Below are 19832 nucleotides of genomic sequence, written 5' to 3' on the forward strand. Positions count from 1 at the left end.
GAGTGCAAATAGACCTGATATCCAAACCCAATGTATCAACCTGCGAAACCACAGAATGGGTAGGGAATGGTTTGGTTTATGGTAGATGTAAAGGAGCAGCAAAAAAACTCAGCTTGGTTGGCGTGAGTGGCCGTGCACTCTCGTCCCTTAAGAGAGGTCGGGAGTTCGAACCCCCTCTCATATGAAAAACCAATCTGGTCAGCACTTTGCCCCTTAATTGGGCCGGCCCAGTGCGAACGGGGATTAGTCTGAGTATGGTACGGGCTTAAAGGTGCCTCTTACAGTTAGGAGGCCTCGTGGTCTAACCAAAAAAAAAAAAAAGAGCAGCAAAAATATGAGTAGAGCATGTAGAGCCTTTGAAAGCAAAATATGATATTACCAGATGAAAAGTAGCCCTCTGGGCTATACTCAAAAAAACAGAGAATTCACAAGCACCCGGTTAAGAGATAAAACTAAAACTAGGGATTCAACTACTAGACAAGAAAGCTTGAGAGCCAAAAGTCATCATCATCAGCCAAGTAATCTTCATAGATTTTTCTTCTGAATTGAGGTGAATTCTAATCCCAGCCAGTCCTGTTTAAGATTTAAGTCCATGAGATAATAAATAATACTCCATATTAGTGATGAAGTAATAAAACTGGTTAGTGCAAATAAAAAGAAAAGAAAATGGTAAGCAATAGAATGGAAGAGATACCTTTCTTCAACTCACATGCTTCTTTTTTTCTCTATCAATCTACTCGGTTCCCTTAGAAGTTTCAACTATGAGTACACTGATCAGCATCATCTTCAATACTATGCTTAAGCAGAAGGTCTCTCACAGTATTCGTATCAGACCATTCAACTTTGTCCATAAAAACTAGGCTCTCCGTGTAAGTGCTTGCATAAAAAGCATGCAAATATGAGCCATGGATATCAAGATACTCAATTACCAGTGCCTTGGGATCAAATATAGCAAAACATTTATCACGATCCACAAATAAAGCTTCACCGTTTTGCCTAAACCCAACAAGCAACTGAAACCCTAGACGAAGATGATTGATGGAGAATAACCGAGTCCAAGACCGTACATTCCCATACTCTTCCATTACCCATACACAGCAATATGGGTTCATGCTATACGTACCATGCACAAAAACAGCAAGTTCTTCCTTGTACATCCCAACTCTTAAATCCGTAAAATACCTCAAACTCGCACTCGCCACACTCTCCGGTAGCGAGATCTCGCCAAACACCTCCTTACTAACATCAAACGACAAAATGACATTTCTGAAGTTCTCATCCATGGCAGCCCAATGCAAGATACCCCTAGCGAAAGCAGCAGGCGCTGTGGCCCCCACACGATAGAGAAACCCACTCGCCGCCTGACTAATATCTCTCCACCTTCCTTTCCCCAACTCAAAGAGCTCAACCTGGGGCGGCCCATCATTGAGCCAGATATTAACAATCCTAACAACCTTGTATTCATTACTCAACGGGTCAAACCCGAACCCGTGGGTATGGCTACAAGCCCCATGCGAAGTGAATGTAACCCTAGGTTCGGGAAGAACAACCGATTTTCTAATCGACGGGTTCCAGAGAATAGTGGTGAGGTTATACTCACCCATATCATCCGTCAAACACACTAACCCGTTACAAGAACCCACAATGCGGAAATAATCGTTTACACCAATGAAAGGAAACTCAAACTTTCTGTACACTTCAAATGTGTCGTTATCATCAAAATACAGTTCATAATTCTCCTTCTTGTCCACCACTCGCTCTCCATCGCAGTATCTAAGTAAAAGATGGGTTTTGGCGGAATTGAATTGGAAATGCGCGGAGATGAATAGGGGACTGGAGATTAGAGCGTACCAAGATTTGCAGACGGCGGTGCACCGGAGAACGGTGGCGACGGGGAGCCTTGATAGGATGCTGATCAAGACGTCTTCAGGAAAATGGCCGGACATTTTTCTCCTGTTTGCGATCATCTGAGGCCGACAAAACCCCAAATTGCCTAATTGGGAGAAGCTGAAATTGATAATTTCGAGTCAATCTTTGTGTGCTTACAGTTGCAACCTTTGCAATTTATAAAATTATAAATTGACCCCAGATGTTCAAAATTGATAAATATAAATAAGAAAAAATCTCAAATAAATTCTCATGAAAATTTAGAGTGTGTTTGGAAACTCGGAAAATGATTTTCGAAAATTCAAATTTTCTATGTTTGGTAAGCAAAGGAAAATTTGAGTCAACGAAAAATAAGGCTTGATCAAAGAAAAATGAGCCTAATTTTTTGAAAAACAAATTCACTTTTTTTTTTGACACTTTGATCCGTCGGAAATAAGACGGAAACCCCATATTTCCGGCTGAAAACAACCGATTTGGTTTCCACGCGGAAACCAATGAAGATTCATTTTATTTCTTTTAATTATATTGCTTGATTTTTTAATTGTAGGACTATATTTTTTAGGTGTAAACTACGAGGTGGTCCGGGTCTTTCTCTGTCTGTTTAACGGTCCAGGTCCACCTGACTAATCCCCATTTGCGTTATCCCAAAATTTTTTCCCACGAAGAGAGCTCATTTACCATCTGAGCTACCACCCTGGGTTATTGTAGGACTATATTTAAAATTAGTTTATTATTATTTGAAATATTTTAATATTCTAAATAAAATAATAAAATGTTTATTTACAAAATTCTACTCATTTTTCAGAAAATGAACCAAACACACCATGACAGTTTTTCAGAAGGCAATCAAACACCGGAAAGGGAAAATATTTTTTTTAAAAAATGACTTATTTTCTAGAAAACATTTTCTAGAAGTCATTTTCCTTCTTTTCAAACGGACCTTTAATTGCAATTTTGAACTAGAAACGAAAAAAAAAAAAAAAAAAAAAGTTTCAAATACATCCTATACTTTTTTGTTTTTTTTTGGTAGAGAAATACATCCTATACTTTGAAAGAAAGTGCATCCAGACAGTTTTAAGAACATCTTCAAGGGCCTTTTAAAAAAAAAGGTTTTTCATGCCAAATGGGGGTGAGAAAATAGAGGAAAATTACTATAAAAAAAATGTTTTATGCGTTAAGTGCACCAGTTGTGATTAATATTTTTTTTTTTTAATTTCACGAATCTTACTAAAAATCATATCCTTATACAAATACGTTTTTTTTTTTTTCCTCTTTATTTTCCCTTCTCTCCTCCAAGTTAACTCTTCCCTCTCCCCCTCTTCCATGTGTGAAAAAAAAAAAAAAAAAAAAAAAAAAAACCCAACTAAATCACTGATGTTACTTTAGTCATTTTTTACTTGTAAACTTTAGGTTAATATAATGTTCCAATAAGCCAGCATCTTCCCGTGAGACTGCGTGACACAATATGAATGCACACACACTAGATTGTATACAGTCATGTTGGGTAAATTGCACACATTTTAGTTTGTGTGCATTCATGTTGTGTCTCACACAGTCTCACAGTCTCACAGGAAGATGTTGTCTCATTTTATATATATATATATATATATATATATATATATATATATATATATATATATATATATATAATACGGATCAAATGCGAAGGAAGGCTTTAGGTAAAAAAAAAAAAAAGTTAAAAAATCTCAGTCATAGATCTAGTCTAAATCAACAGTCCATAATGAAGAAGAATAATAAAAAAAAAATAAAAAAATAAAAAAAAAAAACACGGTGGCATTTTTGTAATTTTGTGTAGGTAAGTTTTGATTTTCTTTGTCTTCGAGTGCACATTTTTCCTTCTTCGAGTGCACATTTTCCATCTTCGAGTGCATGTGCTTTTCTTAGTACGCAGTTTTTCCTTTGAGTGCACATTTTTGTGCCTTTGAATGCACATTTCTGTGCCTTAAAGTGTACAATTTTGTGTCTTTAAGTTCATAATTATGGGTCAATGTTTATTACATCTTTTGCTTTTTTTTTTTTTTTTTTTTTTTAAGTTATTAGATCTGGACACGTGAGTGCATCCATATATATATATATATATATATATATATATATATATATATATATATATATATATATATATATATATATATATATATAGGGACGCACTCAGGTGCGAATAAGTGCCCAGGAAGGAAATGCGAACGAATCAGCGCATGACACGTGTCCAGATCTAATAACTTAAAAAAAAACGCGGTGGCATTTTCGTAAATAATTGAGCATCGAAGTGCAAGTAAAATATCTTATAAGTGCACCTATTTTCACCTATAAGTGCATGTAATTTTGCCTAGTTAGCATTCACTTTCCGCAACTATTCATGCACCTGGGTGTGCTTATAACTATATGTGCAACTATTTATAACTATGTGTGCACCTACTTTTACCTATAAGTGCATGTAATTTTGTCTTGTTAACATTCATTGATCTGAGTTCAGCGGGTAGTGATACTCCTGAAAACCACTCCAAACATTCATACACCTAGATGCAACTACTTAGAACTATAGGTGCAACTACTTAGAACTATAAGTGCAACTAAGTATTGATGCTCAGTGTAAATTTTTACTTGCACCTATAATACATTTTACATGCACTTGTAATACATTTTACTTGCACTTCGATGTTCAATTATTTACGAAAATGCCACCGCATTTTTTTTAAAAAATCAGTGTTTCTCATCCATTAGATCTGGACACGTGGACGAACAGAATCCATTCCTATTTCGCACCTGGGCGAGCCGTTCGCACCCGAGTGCAACTCTATATATATATATATATATATATATATATATATATATATATATATATATATATATATATATATATATATATATATATATATATATATATATATATATATATATATCACTGCTGGAAATTTCGCTATTTCCGTCCAACATTCCGACCAAAACGTGACCCCGAAAAAATGAATACCGGTAATACCGTCCAACATCAAATGTTGGACAGAAATTCCGTCCAACGGGTCAAAATTGGACGAAAATTCCGGATGTTAACCCACCATTTTTAGGATGGAAATTTCCGTCCAACTTTTACTCGTTGGACGGAAATGCCGACTAACTGTTGGTCGGAAAACTCATACACTTTAATATCCAAAATTCCTTCCAACGGTTGGTCGGAAATTGTGACCAATGGTTGGTAGGAAAATCTATATTTATATAAATTATTTTTATTATTTTGATATTGCTATAATTTTGTTTTACTTGTTGTCAGTAAATTCTACATCATCAACAAAGTAATGTAAACAATCTAAATTCAAAATGAAAATATATTTAAATATCAAAATTATTTACAACAAAAAGATAGTATTGTGTTCATAAACATTTAAGCAATGCAGTACTATTGCCATACACAAGAAGTCATAAAAACATAAAATACTTAATCTTCATCAGGAAGGACTTGTGTTTCATCATTTTGTTTTCTTCCCACATTTGTTGAATTTCTACCATCAATGCTGCATTTGAAGTTGCATTTGAAGATCACGCTCCATGATTTAAGAAAACAGGAAAGTGGCAAACTATCATAATATTCTTCAACCTTTGTTAAACAGGAAAGTGGCAAACTACCATGGTATCCTGGAACATAGAAAAATGTGAAAATAACTAAATAACTCATAAGACTGACATTATAATGGACTTGCAAAAGTGCATATGCAAAACACCAACTTAAGTAAAGCCTCTGAACTAACATCTGGAAACTGTATGCATATATTATAAGATAAACTGAAGATTGAGCTCAAGTAAGGAATCGAGGCAATGTCATACTCATTAGAAAATACTCATGTTCACAATAAAAGCAAAGCAGAAAAGCTCAGTCTACTTTTACTTACTTTTACTTGGAAAACATCTATCCTCCCAAGACTATCATCCTCCTGAATTTCACCCTATCACCTTAACAAATATGCATTTAATTGCAGCTTCAATGTACCAATGTAGATATGAATGCACATGAATTTCACCCTATCACCTTAACATACACACATATGAATTCAATGATTGTTCTTGTAGATACTGAGTAACAATACTATCTCCCTTAATTGCTCCTAATTGTTGAGCATCTTCAAGCCAGCAATGAACATTACATGTCCAAAATAGAAAGGTAGGATGGGATTCCAATGGTAATCATTCATGCAGAAGATAAGCTTAGAAGAGATATGAGGCCAATAACTTGAATGTGACAAACTAAATTCAGAGTTATTATTAACTTACCTTTCTAAAATGTTCAAGAGCTTCTGTGTTGAGTTTACATTGACCTGTATACGCAAACCAACGACAACAGAGATGAATTGCCCTATTCGGATCCACAATTTCTGTGCAAACACCGTATGTAACACCAATCAAACATGCAACTCCTACCAAATTTTTAACATCTATATAAATGAATTAACATTATATCAAACATAACATGAAAAAAAAAAAAAAAAGAACATACCAGAGTATTCGTGAACACTTATCTCAAGAAAGGAAGTGCAAAACCTACCAAATTTTTAAACAAGTTTAAGAGGTAAACAAGCAGTCAATGAGATCATATCAAAAGCTATATAAATTCATGTGAATCTTTAAAAAGTTTTACCGATGTAAAAGAATGCATGGAGATGGTGTTGGTGCAGGGTGAGGAGCAAGGCATGGTGCAGATCTTCCTGACATCACAAACCATGAAAATACTAAAACAAACATAAATTAAAATCTCAAATTATGGGAAGAGAATTGAATTAACATCAAACTAAATATAGGTAGATATTACTATAGAAGAAGAAAAACATAAGCAGCCTAGACAAAATTTTGAATCAGTAAAGTACGTAACAATTGAAATTGACAATGCAGGATTACAAGCAGAATGTGCATAGATTCAAGGCAGCTCTTTCTCAAAAATGTAAATGGAATACTAGTGAGATTAGTACTTCTTTACATGCGCTTATGAAATTTGAGTTTAAAAGTGTTTTTCTTTGCAAGCATTATTAGGCTCAACACATACAGATTTGGGGCTAAAACCCAAAACTTAATATAGTTTCCAGTGCATAAAGGGAGAAATACAATTTCATACAACATCTAAAGGAAATGATGCAGATCAATACTACTTGAGCAAACAAAATAAAAGAGAAAACCATTTCTGCACTGGTGGAAACTGGAAATCTAGAACATCATAAGATACATATGTACAATTGGGTCAAACTTATGAATCTTGCAGCCACTCAACCTTTTTAAAGATGCAATTAAATAGAACACCTACTTTGATCTTTGGATGCAATGACCAAATCCTTGATGCCATTCACAAGTCCAGCTAGACCACATTGACTTTAAAGATAGTTCTACAGTATGAATATCAAAGCACTAGAACATACTATTAAAGATGGTTTTCAACCCCAGCTTAGCTTGAACATTCTGCAACAATACCATGAAAACATATGATTAATCTGCTATTATTGTCTTTAAAATAATAATAATAATTCCATTTGGGAAATGGGAATGTCTTTAAAAGAATTAATTAATTGATTTTTTAAAGAAATTCTCAAATTAGATATGGGAATGTTTCATTTTTATTAGATATACAAGTCATTAGACATGAAAAATTAAGTAATATTGTGGTGTTAATCGTTTTTCTAAGACAAGAATATTCAAACTCAACTACTAAAATCAGCCAATATTAACTATTGGGCACATTGTCATGGAAAGAAAAATAATGATAGTAAAAGCAGTAGACAGATTTAGCCGGCAGAGCAGCGACCATTCTCAGTCTGTCCTCATCTCCTCCCTTCTCAGCGTAGATCTGACTTGCCAGTGTAGATCTGAAACAGGACTCTCCGAAAAAGTGCTCCTCTTGTACAGATCTAAAGAACGAAGGAGGAGAGTTGAAAATTTAAAAATAAAAAATAAAACTTACCTCTCAGTTGTGGCTTCCAAAGAAGAGGAGAGGAAGGGCACGACGTAATCCTCCGTGATGTTGAGTAGAGCCCGTAGATCCGCCGCGAAATTGAACACATGAGCGATCTGAGGAGCCACCGGCGGTCTGCTGAGCTTGGACGGCGGAAGCAGTCGTGGCTGCCGACTTGCAGGTGATGCCATCCATTTGGCGGTAGTCTTGGACAACGGGAGGGAAAGTCTAAAATATTTAGCGGTAGTCTTCGAGACTTCGACTGAGAAGAAGAATAGAAGGCTAAAATATTTAGACTTCCGTCCAACATTGATGTTGGACAGAAATTAAAATACTTACTATTTTAATTCCTACCTATCAGTTAATTTTGATTTACCAACCAACACTACAAGTTGGACAAAGTTTCTTTCCAACACTGGATGTTGAACGGAAATTCCGTCCAACATTCGCGTGTTGGACGGAAATTTCGATCAATTTTTCGTCCACCCATTTTTAGTGATAGAATGTTGAAATTTTTATTAAAATACCGACCAATATTTGGTTGGACGGAAATGTTGGACGGAAATAGCGAAATTTCCAGCAGTATATATATATATATATATAGGATCATATGAGAACACTTGCTTAGGTGAGAACGTGAGAACGAATCGTGTGCATCCATCTAATATTTTTTCATGGTCTAGATTAGATTTAAGTGTGTGCAAACGCGAATTAAATGTGTGCAAACGCGATTAAGTGCGTTTGCACACATTTAATCTAATCTAGACAATTAGATGGATGCACACAATTTGTTCTCACGTTCTCACCTAAGCAAGTCTTCTCATTGGAACCCTACTATATATATATATATATATATATATATATATATATATATATATATATATATATATATATATAGAGTAAATACCACCCAAGGTCCCTCGAGTTTGGATGGTTTCACAGAAACCACCTATAGTCCCTAACTTCCGTAATTACCATTCGTGGTCCTTCGAGTTGCGAAATTTGACCAGTTGCCGTCCTTCCGTTAATTCCTTCCATCTAAGCTGTCAGATGTGGGGGTAAATTTGTCATTTTCCATACTGATTCGTCTCCCAGTTCATCGCCCCATCTTCTATCAACGCCCCATTTTAAGAAGAACCCAATTCATAGATTCCGACGATCAACATCTTCTGGCTCGTTCTCACCCCTGTACTCAACGTCTTCAATTTCTGACGCTTCAGCCTCCTGTACTCTTCATAACTCAAGCCTATCAGCTCCTCATCCGATTCCGACTCAGTCTATAATCTCCATTGTCGTAGCCTTTCCTTCGATCTCCCAGACGTTCGAATTTGTAGGGTTCGTAATTAGGGTTTTGTTGATTGCTCAAACGGTAAGGAGAATAGGGCCGCTGGTCACGACGGTTATTATGAGAGGAAGGCTCATACCTTGAGTTGTCTGGACTATGGCTATGACTCCTGCTGTCGCTGAGACTGCGACTCTGGCTTCGGCTAGAGCTACGGCTGCGACTCCGATAACGACGACGATACGAATCAAATTCTGGAGAGTACCGGCCACGGTCGCGACCACTATCTCTGTGGCGCCGGCGCCGTTCTTCTGGGATTTCAATTGCAGAGGTTAGTCGACCCATTTCACGATAGGCTTTGACGAGGAAAGAGAAAATGGTAGTGGTTTTGGAGACGACGATGAAAACTGCTGGAGATCAATTGTGGCCAAACGAATGTCGGTGGCACATTATCACACCCTCATAATTGAGCTTAAGTTATGGCCTTTTGGTGAGTACCAGGCATATTTTACCATCTTTGCCGTCGACTAAGAGGGTGTCAGCCGCCGGAAACAAAGGGTGTCGGCCTCCCTCAGCTTTACCGGCGAGGTTTTTCCAACGTCGGTGTTGCAAATCGAAACGGCTTCTTCGTCGGCAATTGATCCTCCGACTTCTCTCACTCTCTCTTTACAGGAAATAGCCAACAACTAGCTCGCACGGGTAGCTCAATATGGGCAGGCAGAATTTCAACCAAGATACAATCTTTTCACCCGTAGGTGATGAAACTATCATCCAGATTTTCCAATGAAAGTGAAAATTCAGATTTTATGCATTTTTTTTCCTTCAAGATGAGGGTCTTACTGGGCAGCCATGATTGGGGACTTGGTTTAGGTGGAATTCCCAGGACTCCATTGAATCCACCTTCACAACCCTTGATTTACTCTATTGTTCGTGCGCACCCATTCTTCCTCTCTTCTGAGCTCTTCAATTCTTAGAGGCTAATACTATAATCAGAAAAATGATTAACGCAATCTTTACATAATTTACTAAACCAGTTGGGCCCCATTGTTTGCTCAGATCACTGATATTTTTGTGTGAATTCAAATATGAATCAGATCACTAATATTTGCCCTTAAAAACTAATAAACAAAGAGAAATTACTATTCTATCCTTGTTTTAGACGGTGTAAACGGAAGGAACTAACGGAAGGACAACAGAAGGTAAGATTTCGCAACTCGGAGGACCACGAATGGTAATTACGGAAGTTAGGGATTATAGGTGGTGAAATCACCAAACTCGAGGGACGTTGGGTGGTATATATATATATATATATATGGTTGAGTTCAAATGAGGACAACAATATATAGAGGACTGTGAGGACAAATAATAGGCACACAACAAATTAATACCAAGCACACAACTTAATACATGATGGCACACAAGAATAAATGTAAACATCAGGTTTCGAACCCTGGCTCTATAAATTAACAAATCTAGCACGCGACATACAAACTGTGGCACACGACTACATTCGCCATGCACACGACATACCGGCTAATGGCACACACTACATCTGTCCTCACAGTCCTCTATAATATACTTGTCCTCATTTGAATTCACACACACACACACACACACACACACACACACACACACACATACACAACACACACACACACACACACACACACACACACACACACACACACACACACACACACATATATATATATATATATATATATATATATATATATATATATATATATATATATATATATATATATATATATATATATATATATATATATATATACTTGTTCACATGAGGACACATGTTGTTACAGGACTCTGAGGACAAATCATACCCATTAAATTCAAGAGATTACATGACTGAGATCTTGTCCATAAAATGCTTTGATTCACACCTGAACTAATTATAGAGGGCAAAGAAGACATTTGAGAGCAATTATAATGATGGAACGATTATAATTAACAAACATAGAATTGAAAAAGGAGTATAATTATGATAGAGAATAATATCCAAAGAAGGCAGTGCGTAAACGTGACTGGAGAAGGCATTGCTAAACATGAGGCGAGAAGGCTGTGCATTCGGTGTAACGTAGCCCACCGGAGTGCGGGTATGTACGGTACTAGGTTATATAATCGTGAGCTTGTAACACTCGTATGCCATGATTTAGGATATTGTGTTCATCTTGATATTATGTCGTGTGCCACAATTGGAAAACAAGAACCGCATAACTTCGCACACACAGTATGGCGTTATTTTTTATAAAGGGTGATTATAAGTACTAAAACCAAGAACATAAAAGAAGATAGGTTCGAGTGAACATGTGGTTCCAGTAATTAATATATGCTTCACCTTCACTAGTAATTTTTTATTGAGTCATATATCTTAAAATCTCGTGTGCCATTTGTGAGGAAATCGTGTGCCTCATAATACTATGTCGTGTACCATATTAAGAAAACATGAGCCACCCACCTTTGCACACATAGATTTCCGTAATTTCGTAACGTAATATATAGATGTAATTATTTGTTACTAGTATTACCAAGAGCATATAACAAGAAAGGTGCCAGTGTACATTTCTTAAAGTAAGTAATATATGATTCAATGATAAGCTATTATAGAGTCGTACACATGCTGCCACTCACTTATAAATATGGAGTCAAATTGTCAACATCAATCTTGCACTTGGAACCCGCACCCATTCCTCCGGAGTAAGATTAGTATTCGGAGCAATCACACCAAGGTTCTTGCCGCATTCGATCAACGAAATCCCGCGGAGGGTCAACAAAATCACCATCATCATTATGCAATTCAGATAGACAACCCTTCGAATGTGCATCCCCTGCCTTTTTTAGCTACAAACCACCAACATGAACAAACACACACTAAGACAAACATAATGTAATGCAAGGAACTCAACACTCTGTACCCGTGCACATAGACAAACATAACAGTCACACAACTTAAAATCACATGACAACACACCTGGGAATGGGACCAGTGATTGAAGAGAAAGAGAGACAAAAGTTGAAAAGATTACATCCAGATCTTAGAAACGTGCGCTACTCAATCGCGAAGATCAAGATTCATCAAGCCTCGTTGAAGTAGAAAGAGGCGGAGTAAACTCATGTTGAATTGAAAAACTTGGTGGTTTTGAAGTTCACGACTGGCTTTGTGTTCAAAGCGTGAACGTCCGATTTTGTACTTGTGATAGTGCAGCCCTCCTCGTGTTTGTGGAAAATAGTGGAATAGGCTGGTTATAGCAAAATCACTATAAAAATCTCTCTCTTTCTCTCTTTCTCGCTTTAATTATTTATTGCTTTATTGCATAACTCAGAAGCAAACCTAAAATTTGACAAGGTTAAAACTACGTGCAAAGAAACTCAAAAGGGTTAAAATAATTTTCGATGTGCATTCTGACGAGAAGTTAAAGTTACCTCTTGGGTGCTTTAACTATTCACAAAAAGTTTTCAAAATTCTACAAGTCTATTCAATCCCTTCTAGACTTGTACCCTAACTTTCACCGGAACCAACAAGGGATATTAGAGCAGTTACCTTGAGCGGTAAACACTCGTGTATACTGCATGGTGATCTCTTTTCAAAATAAAAATCATTTTCTTTTGCACGTCACTAGTACATAACAACACATAAGCTACACCTGTAAAAGGGGATAGGTGTAGCGGATGTGAGTGACATAGGAAACCTAAGCTTTCAAGAAACCTAGGGTGTTGCGGAAAGCTTGCAGATTCTTTCCTTCTTTTTTTATTTTTATTATTATTATTATTATTATTATACCACTTTATTTTTTGAGTTAATACCCAAAATGGTTCTCTGACTATTAGCTAATACTCAATTTTGTCCCAAAGAATTAACCCTACTCAATTTAATCCTCTAACTTTTAAAACAGTACTCAATATGATTCTCTGTTAGAATTTTCATCCATTCACCGCTATTTTGAAGGGCTTACGCGTCATTTTAGTTGAAGTCCTTCGCCACCGCTTTTTTTTTTTTTTTTTTTTTTTTTTTTTTTTTTTTCCGTTTCTCATGCTAAGAAGTTCAACCCTCTATGTCCACATGAAGTGTATGTGAGTTCAACCGTTTTTTTTTTTCCTGCACCACGTTCTCGTCGCGTGAAAGTTGCGACCGGTGAGCCTGAAGGTTGCGACCGGTGCCACAGTTCTCGTCGCCGTATTTTTCTGGGTTTTCCGGTCGAGGTGTGAAGTAACACCTCTCGTCGACAGCTGCTCATCGTGGCCTCCGTCACAGTTCCGGTGAGTTCCTCTACTCTGTTTCTTGATCTGGGCGGTTGCTCCCTGTTCATCGTGAACTGGTGCTCCTTGTGGCTGTTATGGCCGGAAAAGGGAAGAAACCCAGCCGGGTCTCTCACACTCAACACCAAGTGGTGGAGTTATCGGTTGATGGAACTGTATATGATATTGGTCACCAGTAAATCAACACCATTAATTTTGATCTTGCAAAGTACTGTATTAATTAAAAAGAGAAGAAGATATATGATGGATGTATTTTGTTCGGATTTAGGGATTGCTACGGCTTTGAGACGATGAAGAAGAGAAGAGATGGCTTTTTTCTTTTCTTGATTAAAGCTGAGATCTTTTAATTTCTCTTTTTCTTGATTAAAGTTTTCATCTTTAATGATTTCTTATTCTATTCCCCCCCCCCCTTTTTTTTTTTTCCTGTAATTGGGTTATTTGGATTTTGAGTGAACCCGGATTGATTGAGCTTTAACTTAATAGCTTTCCAAGATTTTTGTGGTGATTTGATGCTGTTTCATTAGGAGGGTTTTGATGCAAAGAGCAAGGCCTGGGTGACATTAATGTTGAAGCTCTTTAGCGGGCTTTGCTCATTGAATAAGCTGAAGAGGCAAGGAAGCTCTTTAGTCACGGCTTCTTTGAGGGGGTCACAGCAGAACGATTACTGTGGCTTGGTGGTGGTGTTTAGGAAGCCGGCACAAGGGATCAGCTTCATAGCGCATGACAGAATGCCTTTATTGCCATTTTGAAGTTGTTTACAACTCCATTTAGCATGCCTTTCTTGGCAAATTATACTGTAAACTATAATTCATATTACAACAGAATGAAAAATGAAAAACTAAGAGCTCATCATATATAAATAGGTTGGAATCAGGATATATAGATGCACGTATAGTACTTGAATTCTGAGATAACGATTTTCACATGAGGAGGGTTTTGATGCAAAGATTGTGTAGTTGATGGGGGTTCTTCTTGTTGGTTTTTGGCGAGGGAGAAAGGCTCAGGGCTGCTGGTTTTGTCTTCACATTTTGATGAGAATGATGAAGGAAGAAATTCCACTAAAATGACGCTTATGTCCTCAAATTAACGGTAGATAGATGGTAATTCTAACGGAGGACCATATTGGGTACCGTTTGAAAACTAAGAGGACTAAATTGAGTATGTTTAATTCTTCGGGACAAAATCGAGTATTAGCTAATAGTCAAAGGACCATTTTGGGTATTAACTCTTGTTTTTTTAATATATATATATACACACACAACACACATAACAACTAATTAATATAAAAACATAATTTACTATCTACTTTAAAATGAGGAAAACAAACAAATATTATTCATAGATAATATGAGTTAATACAGTGCTACCAAGAAAAGAAAATAAATGATGCGAAAGCTCATGTCTGAGGATGAACGCTTTCAACAATGCTACTTAGGATGAACGCTTTAAGCACACCTTTGAACCAGATGAATCTTCTATTTGAAGCACCGCATTTTGTTGTATGTAAATCAAAATAAATACATACAATACACATAAGTCTCAACGCCAGAAATATATACAACACACACTCAAAACAGAAATATATACAATACACTATGGGAAGAAGACATTGCCACAACAAAATACTTTTTAATTTTTGATCCACCAATACCAATCTTTATCATCATTTTAACTTTTTTTCGCTTCACTGTTTGAAAGAAGAAAAAGAAAGAAAGAAAAGGCTTCCTTTGTATAAATTTAGGCTAGCAGTCTGCGATTTTTCCCCTATAAACTATTTTGCGAACAAAAAGTAATAACACAGTATACTTAACAGCAACACCAAACAAGTGGTTTCAACGCCATAAATAAAGTGTTAAGTGTCTAACCATCATGAAATAAGTCTCAACGCCAGAAATAAAATTACTTCTCAATGCCAGAAAATAAAATAAAATACAGTGTATTTTGATATACGCCAGAAATAAGTCTTCTTTGCCAGAAATGAAATTTTACCCGTCGCCTCGGTCTTCTTTGTACACCGGTCGCCTCTGTCTTCTTCGTACGCCAGTCGCTAGTGTGTTTCTATACAGATTTGTTGGCTGGCTACCGTGTTCCGCTCTCTCCACTGTCACCTCAATCTCTCACCATTTTCCCTTTTGGCCGTATAGAAAATTAGAGAAGGAGAGAGAAAAAGAAGAGAGAAAAAAAAGACAGAAGAAGAAGTAGAAGAAAAAAATGAGAGAATGAGCTTTGGAGAGCTTTGAGAGAGAGAGATGAGAGAATGAGTGGTTCGCTTTGAGAGATGAGAGAAAGAGAAAGAGATGAAGCTTTGGAGAAAGAGAATGGAGAGGAGTCTGATATGAGAAAGACATCTTGAAAGTTGTTTGCGTGTATGCGAACCAACCTGGACAGCAACAATGAGTCGAACAAACGCAATAAAATGAGTAGCAGCTTCGGCTTCGAATAGCAGCAATAATTGGCGTGCAGCTTCAGCTTTGGACAATTGCAATAATTGGTAATTAGCGTGGCAGCTTAAGCTTTGAGCAGCAGCAACATTTTGCAATTAGCGTGGAAGCTTCAATTTGGCACAGCAACAATAATTAACAATGACGCAGGGATGATGCAGGGATGACGCAGCGTGGCCGCTTAAGCTTTGACATCTTCAGTTCCGATCATCAACAATAATTAGCGTGAAGCCTCAGTTTCGAACAGCATGAATGAAGCAGCGTCGAACATAAATAATAATAATTTAGAACAACAATAATATATCTGTGGCGTGTATAGTAATCACTCCCTTAAAAGCATTTGCGAACAGGAAACACAGATTCTATGAACATATGAGTTCAGAGTTTCTCAGGTAGAAAGAAGGATTTTAGAGTGTTCTACTAGCAGAGAGATGGAGTGTGTTATATATACTAAGAATAAAACCACCCCATCCAGTGAAATGCTACAAAGAAGGAGAGCAACCCATGCACGTTCACAGTTTGTGAATAGTGTGCGGACAAGGTGGTCAAAACTCCTGTTTACAGGAGTTAAAAAGATGTGCGGGTCAAAACTTTGACCCCACCACACCGCGCGTGCCGAGCGGGTGGCGCGAGCTCTCCCCTTGTTTCCTCTTCATAACACTTCAAGCCTTCTAAATTGAGTGGTAATTTAAATAGTGAGAAATAGTGAGATACACAAGCAATGTGGGACAAAGCTTGATACTTAAATGTTCTCAACAATCCCCCACACATTTAAGGTGGCATTGTTATACCGTACCAACCTGAGTTTACACCAGAGTTAATTTCCATATCAGTGTATAAAACTTGAACTGACATGTAGTGGAACTAAGTAACCCTTTCCCGAGAGTGAATTAGATCTTGAACTCATCGGTCATTCGAGTTTTGAACTTAGTTGCACTCATTAACTTTGTGATAATCCCTGTTTCGTTTACCTCTACATGTAGACTTTTCAATCTGTCAAGTCTATCTCTGCATAGACTACCTGTAACAGGCTACAGATTTGTCACTGGTCTTCCCAGTTTTGTAAGTCTTTCCGTGATCTCATATGCCCAACATATATGGTGCATCACGAATTTCTTACCACATTGGGTTTCAAGCCCATCTCCCTTGACATATCAAGGACGGTATTTCGATTCAGACCTTTCGTGAAGGGGTCTGCTATATTCTTTTCAGATCTCACAAATTCCATTGTGATTACCCCATTCAGCATTAACTGCCTCACAGACTCATGTCTGACTCTTATGTGTCTTCTCTTGCCATTGTAGACACTGTTTTGCGCAACACTGATGGCAGTTTGTGAGTCACAGTGTATAGGCACTGCAGGTGCTGGATACCCCCACAACGGCACGTCTGCCAATAGGTTTCTCAGCCACTCTGCTTCCTGACTTGCTAGATCTAAAGCTATAAACTCAGCTTCCATCGTTGATCTGGCAATGCAGGATTGTTTTGACGATTTCCACGATACAGCGGCTCCACACATAGTGAATACATATCCACTTGTTGAGCTTGCATCATCACCACCGTTTACCCAGTTCGCATCACAATACCCTTCTAGCACAGCTGGAGACCCTTTATAATCTAGGCCCCAGTCTACTGTGCCTCTCAGGTATCTCAGTACCCGTTTTAGTGCATCCCAATGTAAGACACCTGGGCTGTAGGTATAGCGACTGAGTTTGTTTACTGCGTATGCAATGTCGGGTCTAGTGTAGTTCATTAGAAACATCAGACTACCGATTATTTTTGCATACTCTTCTTGTGACACACTATTCTCCATGTTCTTTGACAATTTTACACTGGGATCGTACGGGGTTTTGGCTGGAGTTACATCATAGCTCCCAAACTTCTTTAGAAGTTTCTCTGTATAATGACCTTGAGATAAGAGGTAACCCTCTTCGGTTTTTGTGACTTTTATCCCAAGTATTACATCGGCCTCCCCTAGATCTTTCATGTCAAATTTGTCACATAGACTTCTTTTTGTGTCGTTTATAGCCTCAATATTAGGGCTAAAAATCAACATGTCATCTACATAGAGACAGATGATTACAATGCTAGACTTTATCTCTTTAGTATATAAGCAGGCATCTGACCGGTTTGTAGTATAACCCAAGTCTAATAAAGTTTTATGAAATTTTTCATACCACTGCTTGGGAGCTTGTTTCAAGCCATACAGAGATCTCTTAAGCCTGCATACTTTCCCTTCTTGGCCAGGATCTGCGCATCCAGGAGGTTGTTCCATATAGATCTCTTCTTCTAGTTCACCATTGAGAAACGCCGTCTTCACGTCCATTTGGTGAACTAACAACCTGTGTAAAGACGCCAAAGCAAATAGAACACGAATGGTTGCTATTTTTGTTACCGGTGAGTTGATGTTATCACATCTTTGCTTGTTATTATAGTTATTTTGAATCATCTCAGTATTTAAGTTCTTTAATTTTGCTTATTTAATACATATTTTCCTTGCTATTATCATTTAATTATGGTTCACACTTGTTTTGAATGTTTTACGGTGTTTGTTAGTGTTTTTGAACCATTTTAGGTCAAAGATATGAGCAAGGGAAGTTCAAGGATGAGTTTTGAGTAATTTTGGACGAGTTCGGGGCCCAGTGGACTCGACGCGTCGAAATTTTCCAGTAGCTAACTAATTCACGCATAGGAAGTCTCGACGCGTGGAGAAAATTCTCGACGCGTCGAGAGAATAGGCGTCTATTTCTGGGATAAAAACAGACGCCTAAAGTGGCGCAGCTGGGCAAAATTTAATACAAGCGCGAGATTTCTTTTCCTAATATCAATTGCACGGATTTCAAGGCTCATATCTCCATATTAAAAGTTAGCAATTCAAGGAATCTTCCAAATTCTAAATATCATTAAAGACGGCAATTTCTTTATTTAAATATAGGAATTAGAATTTGAGTCCAATTTGGTACAAGATTCCTATTTCATCTCAACTTTGTACCCACTATAAAATCCCTCCTTCCTCAACCCTAAGAGGACACCGAGAGATTTTTAGAGTTCTTTGTAGACAAGAAAGAGAGAAATCAAGAGGCTCAAGTCGTCTTTGGAAGCAAGAGGAAGCCAGGGAGATTTGGGAGAATCGCTTGGTTAATTCTTGTACTCTTCTGATGATTTGTAATCCTTTATTCATATTTGCTATGTATAATTTAGCCATGCTCGGCTAAATTCCTTAAGGATTTTTGGGTGAATTTGTTTATGAACCTATGTGCCTAGTTCGTTAATTTCTTAATATATTTATGTTTGGTTTTATGATTTGTGTTGCAATCTTGTTTTAACCTGTTGTTGTTGGTAGTTAAAGGCCTAAATTACTAGCTTCACAGTCATGTTTGTGTCACCAATGGGAGTTGGGGCATAAATTAGGGCACACACGATTGCACCTAATGGTTGGTCCTTGGGAAAGGGGAACTTATTAGGGGAAGTTTATTCTAGATTATTGCTCATCGGGAGATGGTAGTAATTAGGAATACTTGAATGCTGATCTTTGATTTTATTGGGTGTTTAAGCCATGGGAGTGGAAATTCACTAGGAATAGAGATTACGGGAGTAATTCGATTCCACTTTGCATTCCCATACAAATCTTAATTCCAAACCAAATATTACAAACGTTAATTGGCACTAGGTGATTAAACATTGTGATCCCAAGAATCCTATTTTGCTCTATTGTCTACAAAACCTTGCTACTTATTTTATTCTGCTCGTTATTTTATGCAATCAATCAACCTTCAAGCTTTGTTCGGACTAGTTTCATATGAGTAACCTAGTAGCTAGTGATTAGTACACCACCTCTCTGTGGTTCGACAACCCGAATACTCCGGGTATTATTTGTTTGCCCCAAATTACAGCAATCATGAGTAAGTAAAGAAATAGTCCTCACCGAATTTCTGAGTGTAGCCTTTTGCCACGAGTCTGGCTTTGAATCTTTCAATTGAGCCATCTGGTCTCAATT

General features: G+C 37.3%; 2 protein-coding genes and 2 long non-coding RNA genes across 8 annotated transcripts; 1 reads left to right on the plus strand and 3 right to left on the minus strand.

Moving 5' to 3' along the window:
* Positions 1 to 348: 348 nt before the first annotated feature.
* LOC109154518 (F-box/kelch-repeat protein At3g23880-like) lies at positions 349 to 2045 on the minus strand. Of its 2 annotated transcripts, none has more exons than XM_019302276.1 (2): positions 695 to 2045; positions 349 to 573 (listed from the first exon to the last, which is right to left on the minus strand). In XM_019302276.1, the coding sequence occupies exon 1, from the start codon at positions 1965 to 1967 to the stop codon at positions 756 to 758; it is 1212 nt and encodes a 403-aa protein (XP_019157821.1). In that variant the 5' UTR covers positions 1968 to 2045; the 3' UTR covers positions 349 to 573; positions 695 to 755. The 2 variants fall into 2 exon arrangements, with proteins under 2 accessions (XP_019157821.1, XP_019157822.1); XM_019302277.1 differs by having other exon boundaries at positions 356 to 588; positions 679 to 2045.
* A 3260-nt stretch (positions 2046 to 5305) lies between these two features.
* On the minus strand, positions 5306 to 8117 carry LOC109154519. 4 transcript variants are annotated; one of them, XM_019302281.1, is made up of 4 exons: positions 7841 to 8117; positions 6414 to 6435; positions 6169 to 6269; positions 5306 to 5535 (listed from the first exon to the last, which is right to left on the minus strand). In XM_019302281.1, exons 1-4 carry the CDS (start codon positions 8020 to 8022, stop codon positions 5523 to 5525), a joined length of 318 nt encoding a protein of 105 aa, XP_019157826.1. In that variant the 5' UTR covers positions 8023 to 8117; the 3' UTR covers positions 5306 to 5522. The 4 variants fall into 4 exon arrangements, with proteins under 4 accessions (XP_019157826.1, XP_019157825.1, XP_019157824.1 ...); XM_019302280.1 differs by having other exon boundaries at positions 6169 to 6280; positions 6392 to 6435; XM_019302279.1 differs by having other exon boundaries at positions 6169 to 6311; positions 6392 to 6435.
* Positions 8118 to 13172: 5055 nt separating this feature from the next.
* On the plus strand, positions 13173 to 13869 carry LOC109154358. The gene is made up of 2 exons (XR_002049692.1): positions 13173 to 13394; positions 13663 to 13869. It is a non-coding gene; the product is annotated as an uncharacterized LOC109154358 (long non-coding RNA).
* An 842-nt stretch (positions 13870 to 14711) lies between these two features.
* LOC109154359 lies at positions 14712 to 15576 on the minus strand. The gene is made up of 2 exons (XR_002049693.1): positions 15384 to 15576; positions 14712 to 14869 (listed from the first exon to the last, which is right to left on the minus strand). It is a non-coding gene; the product is annotated as an uncharacterized LOC109154359 (long non-coding RNA).
* Positions 15577 to 19832: the final 4256 nt, after the last annotated feature.

The sequence above is a fragment of the Ipomoea nil genome, unplaced genomic scaffold, assembly GCF_001879475.1.
Source record: "Ipomoea nil cultivar Tokyo-kokei standard unplaced genomic scaffold, Asagao_1.1 scaffold2647, whole genome shotgun sequence".
Classification (NCBI taxonomy): domain Eukaryota; kingdom Viridiplantae; phylum Streptophyta; class Magnoliopsida; order Solanales; family Convolvulaceae; genus Ipomoea; species Ipomoea nil.